Raw genomic sequence first — 5,955 nt, forward strand, 5'->3', positions numbered from 1 at the left:
GCCACTGAAAACAGTATTGACACCAAGTTGAAAAATGCTGCTCTGGCTGATGACAATTCTTAACGGATGTTCTAAGCACCCTACCGGAAGGCGCTGGTCACTATGGTGCCCTCCATACAGCAACGAAGAAAAATGTCTATATTACTGTACCATTTCAGAATTGTAATATATGTAATATATTACATTGTTCCTGAATTACTTTTGAGTTACTTTCCTCCAGCCCTGCAACTGGACCATTTAGACGGGTGTTACTTGGGGGCCATGATAAAACCCTCTTGGCCCCCTGTCCCCTTCTTCCTAGAAGTGCATGAGGAACTTACGGGGGTTTGGAAGGCTTTGACAACGGTGAAGCGAGGGGGTACGTGGCCATTCCGCAGGAGAGAGAGCGATTGCGGTCTGCCTGCAAGATGACGGATTGAGCCTCGTCTCCCATCTAAAGCATGTAGGCTTTCTGCGTCGCTCGCGGCCAGAGCCTACACTGCTGCGGACCAGGCCGCCTCTGTGTTACATGCGACGGCTATGTACCACGGCTAAGTTCAGGCGCTGGCCGATCTACATCTACATGATATGAAGGACATCGACAAAGCTAGCTTTCTTGATGCTTCCATTTCACAGGCTGGGATATTCAGCAACACCCTCAGGGACTTCACTCAGGAGTTCTTGGTGGTGAAGGAGCAGTCCAGCGCCATGGAGGAGGTCATCCACCAGTGGCCCAAAGCCTCCCAAGGGGCATGCATTTCTCTGCAGTGAGACCCACAGTCACCCCTGTCTTGTATGAAGAGATTCCAGTCATACTGGAGAAGGACACAATCAAGCCAGTCCCTCCAGCTAAGATAACGTTCCAGATACTCACGCAGAAGCACATCATAGCATGTGTCTGTCCCCAGGATTGGTTCGCAGCTATCAACCCGAAGAATCCATATTTCCATGTCTCGATTCCTCCTCGACACCGGCCTTTCCTGTGGTTTGCATTCGAGGGTCGAGCTTGGCTGTAAAAAGTCCTCCCCTGTCTCCACGAGTCTTTACGAAGGTCATGGAGGGTGTTCTACTGCAACTCTGGCAGTAAGGTATTTACATTCTCAATTACCTCAACGATTGGCTAATGCTAGCTCAATCTCGGGGCCATTTGTTAATGCACAGCTCTTGCTTGCACCTGAGCTGATTTGGGTTACAGGTTGCCATGAGTGCGCGTCTCTCCAGAGAACACACCTCGTCAATGTTGACCTGCCTGGAGTGATTCAGCAGAAAAACAGTGGCCCCACTGAAATTGTTTTAGAGGTTCCTGGGGCATATGGCATCTGCAGCTGTGGTCACGCTGCTCAGACTGTTACCTGTGAGACCACTTCAGCATTGGCTGCAGAATCGAGTTCTCAGATGGACATGGCGCACTGGCACACAGCCAGTGGTTCTCACTCTGCTGTGTTACCAATGTTTCAACCTGAGGACGGACCTTGCCTTCTTGCAGGCCAGGGTGCCCATTGTATGACTAAATCATATATTTATATACTATTTATTTATGTACTGTTATTGTAAAGTGTTACCAATTTATATTAAATATGTACTTTCAGTCATTTCATAAACGTGTTTATGTAAATTTTTGTTTTTTTCTAATCTTGTACCCCATAACACCAGCAGCGGTCCAGCCCCTTAACGGCCTAAGTAACAAACTTCAGTAGATTCAAAATGCAGCTGCTAGAGTGCTTTCTAGAACAAAGAAATATCATCATGTTACTCCAGTTCTTTCATCATTGCATTGGCTCCCTATATATCATAAAAAAAACATTTATTATCTACAAAGCCCTGAACAGCTAAACTCCCCAGTATTTGAGGGAGCTCCTGGTGTGTTTTGACCACTTCATGTATTTTGTTGCAATTTGCATTTAAGTCTGCTATGATGCTTCTGCAGCCAAAACAAAAGCCCAGAGCACAAATTATTTTGTTAAACAAAGATATATATATATATATATATATATATATATATATATATATATATATATATATATATATATATATATATATATATATATATATATATATATATATATATATTCATTCATTCATTCATTCATTTTCTTGTCGGCTTAGTCCCTTTATTAATCTGGGGTCGCCACAGCAGAATGAACCGCTAACTTATCCAGCATTTGTTTCACGCAGCGGATGCTCTTCCAGCCGCAACCCATATCTGGGAAACATCCACACACTCATTCACACTCATACACTACGGACAATTTAGCCTACCCTGTTCACCTGTACCGCATGTCTTTGGACTGTGGGGGAAACTGGAGCACCCAATATATACTGCTTATACTATATATAAATAATTATTCATTGTGCTGGTATGTTTCAGTTTCCACTTGATTAATTTAATTTAAGTAAGAGACAGGACAGGCTTCCCAAACTTGCTATATTTTGTATAGGTAGTTTAAATGTTAATTAAATGCATGTTCATTATATTCTCTTTTGTAAAAGACAAATAAATAAATAAATAAATAAATAAATAAATAAATAAATAAATGGACTCAAACTCGACTCTGACCTCTCTGGCCTCAGTCTCAGCTCAGACTCGAATGAACTGGTCGCGACTGCAACACTGTCTAATAAACACTGTTCATATTTGCTTTGGCAAAATATTGTGTTCGAAAAACAAAAAAAAAGGAGGGGTGAAAAGAGTTTGAGTGATATTCTGCTAATACTGCAGCGTTTAATGCTAACTTAAGACTTCAATGTAGCACACACAAACATACATATACTGTATCTCTGTCTAACTTATACTAAGCTTTTATGCATACATATTAAAGTGAAATTAGAGAAGTGTATACAGAATGCAGATTACAGTGTGAGCCTCAGAATCATCTGTGATCTTCACAATATGTATGAATAAACTTTATTTTTAAAGCCCCTAGGTTACTGTTAACCTTCTCTGTACAGCAACAAGCTGCATCAACATTCTTCTAAAATGTCTAATTTTGTATTTATTTCAAAAATGAGAACATAATTCTCATTTGGATTAACATACATGTATGTGGCTGAAATAGTTGGGTCAACCAATACTTTAAAGGAAGAAACATAATGCATGTGCAGGTAATATGAATTAGCAAAAAATTTTGAAGCTCAGAGTGGTCAACAAAGCCAGAAAACTCTTTAGTCTCATTTAGGACCATTCTGAAGGTCAGTTAGCTTTCAAGAAGAGGATCACTGGCCTCCACCAGCAGCATCAAACATCTTCTTTCTTCCCTCCATGCCAGACATAGCTTCCACGTTCTTACGCCAGTCACCAACCTCACTGGTCAAAACCTGTTCGACACAAAAGAGCATTGCATTGTAGTGCTATATTTAATTTATGCCACCTACTGCTATAATGTGGAGTTTTATGTTTTTAGTTACTAGCTTTTTTGGCATATGTTTTATGTTTTGCCTGACCTTTTCTTGTTTGATGTCCTCTTTCTTGACTGACTTTAGATTTGCACGGAGGTCCATGGAGCCTTTGTGTTTGGATCCAAGCAGGGCCCGCATCATCTCATCAGCAGACACACGCACCTTCCTTAAGGCAGGTTTCTTGAACTTCCCACCAAGATCCTGAACTTTCAACTTAAGCTCATTTATCTAAAATCAAGAGAATGCAACATTTTCATTTACAAGGGGTGCATAATTCAATTCAGTTCAATTCATCTTTATTTCTACAGCGCTTTAAAAGTCAAAGCAGCTAATTATTATGTAAATGTACCCAAGTTTAAAACCTCTGGTATATAGCGAATACTATGTATTGATTTGCTTTATACTTACATCTTTGTTGTGTTTTTTGACTTTATCCTCATAGTCGTACCTCTCTTCATCTACTGTGTCAATTTTGGAATAAAGTTGCTTACAAAGATTCTAAAGATAAAAATGCAACATTATTAAACACAGCTGGTTAAACAACATGTTTAGCTAACAGCTTTTAATTCAGATATCTTCTTTTTGAGTTCATCACCTGTAACTCCCCTAGTGAGAGTCCAGAAAGCTGTAAAGGAGGGTGTTTTTCTTTAAGGTAGCAATTTTTCTCTTCATCCCTCTCCTGTTTCTCTTTCTCCAAATCTTCCATTGCTCTGTTAAGAAGCATTATCTAATTGAAAATAGAAAAACCTTAATTAAAATTTCACAACAAACAGATAACACTCTAGAATGGGGAACACATGCAATAGTATTCATAGCGCTTCACTTTTTCCACATTTTTTCATGTTACAGTCTTATTCCAAAATGGATTAAATTTATTTATTTCCTCAAAATTCTACACACAATACCCCATTATGCCAATGTGAAAAAAAGTTTTTTTTTAATTGTTGCAAATTTATTAAAAAAAAAAATCACATGTACATAAGGATTCACAGCCTTTGCTCAATACTTTGTTGATGCGCCTTTGGCAGCAATTACAGCCTCAACTATTAATGTAGTTGATATAGTGGTAAAGTATGTAAGTATTGGATAGGATTGAGAGATGTAGAGTAAGGTCATGCAGAATAAGCAATTTGTATAAAATGTACAAGTACAGAACTAATAAATACTTAATATGCAAACTAAGAAGCAACAAGTTCAAAGTGAGAAGTGATCCCAATATCAAAGTGGTAGCAAAAATTAAAATCTTAATTATGAAAGGAAAACAAACCTTCAGAGAAAGCTTCCGGGATGCTGAAATCTTGGACTTTGGCTGAGAGAGAGAGAGAGAAATTTTGGTATGACATACTGGTATAATATTACCATAATGTTGCTCTGCAAATTACCAAGACATACTTTGTTGTCCACTTTTGGATTTCCAGGCCTTCGTATCTGCCAAGTAAAGAAAAGATAAATCATAATAAAAAAAGCAATGTGAATACTAAAAGCAATGTCCACTACTTTTTTATAAATATGGAAAACAGTATGAAATTGAAATGCTTACCGGACTGTCAGTATCATTTTGTTGAGAACCAAAAATGGAAACAGACATCAGTAAGGCATATATTTTATTATGTTGTAAAATTACTAAAGTTATGTTAAGCATATGTTGATCAGTAAATAATGCATTTTAAGTATTTTTGCTCAATTGATGCACATTGCCCCAAATTATCAATGTGTCTCTTTGATTATAGGTTATAACGAAGGTTAAGCTCAGTAGTAACTTACAGAACTTAAATATTCACTAAAAATGAAAACAATGTGAAACTGCTATATGCATTATAAATTGAAAAAAAAGCATTTACTTACTCGCCCATTGTGATGACTTAAATAGAAATTCAACTTGAGATGCCAGATGAAACCTACAAAACAACAAATATTAAATATAGATTCTCCAGACAAAGTCAGTTGTTTAACCTACTTTAAGCATGGATGCTGTACCTGTGTTTTGTCTGGTTGATGGTCATGGACAGGAGGTAGAACAACAGGGTGAGACAAAGGATTTTATAGCCCAGCCACCACTGGCTGGCAGATATAGTGTCTGTTGCCAAAAATGCCTTGGTGGTGTTCTAGAGATGAAATATCAGCAGCGCAAAGCTGTGACAATACAACAATGCACAAAAATATACAGTGACTTTTCCTTGAACTGGAACCGAGTTTATATACACAAACATAAACAAACACAAATTTGACAGCATGAATATTTATCATCCTCATGCTGATAACCTCTTACAATATTTTTGTGATTTGTCGTAAGCAAAACAAATCACAGCTCTGTTTTTTTAAATTAAGCAGCTGGGGAAAAGTAATGCTAAATGGAAAAGATCAAATCTAACACTAAATTATAGTGCATATAGAGAAAGTAAATTTTCTATTTAATTTGCTGACATAATATAATCATGTTATAATAAATACAATGTGAGTTTTTTCTTTTGTACTTTTCATATTAGTACTAAAATATTGGTAACGCTTTATTTTGATGGTCCATTTGAGTATAAGCAGACTGTCTGCTTAATATCTGTTGATACTGCGACTTCAACAGAC

General features: G+C 37.6%; 1 protein-coding gene across 1 annotated transcript; it reads right to left on the reverse strand.

Moving 5' to 3' along the window:
• Positions 1-2,670: 2,670 nt before the first annotated feature.
• On the reverse strand, positions 2,671-4,838 carry tnni1d (troponin I, skeletal, slow d). The gene is made up of 6 exons (XM_056455508.1): positions 4,768-4,838; positions 4,643-4,684; positions 3,971-4,102; positions 3,784-3,873; positions 3,421-3,603; positions 2,671-3,294 (listed from the first exon to the last, which is right to left on the reverse strand). Exons 1-6 carry the CDS (start codon positions 4,828-4,830, stop codon positions 3,193-3,195), a joined length of 612 nt encoding a protein of 203 aa, XP_056311483.1. The 5' UTR covers positions 4,831-4,838; the 3' UTR covers positions 2,671-3,192.
• Positions 4,839-5,955: the final 1,117 nt, after the last annotated feature.

This window comes from Danio aesculapii, chromosome 4, assembly GCF_903798145.1.
Source record: "Danio aesculapii chromosome 4, fDanAes4.1, whole genome shotgun sequence".
Lineage (NCBI taxonomy): Eukaryota > Metazoa > Chordata > Actinopteri > Cypriniformes > Danionidae > Danio > Danio aesculapii.

Coding starts and splice junctions, on each gene's coding strand:
- tnni1d (XM_056455508.1), bottom strand. CDS start 4,830: ATGATTTATCTTTTCTTTACTTGGCAGATACGAAGGCCTGGAAATCCA. Junction 4,103..4,642: donor CCCGGAAGCTTTCTCTGAAG/GTTTGTTTTCCT, acceptor ATTTTCAATTAG/ATAATGCTTCTTAACAGAGC. Junction 3,604..3,783: donor TCAAAAAACACAACAAAGAT/GTAAGTATAAAG, acceptor TCTTGATTTTAG/ATAAATGAGCTTAAGTTGAA.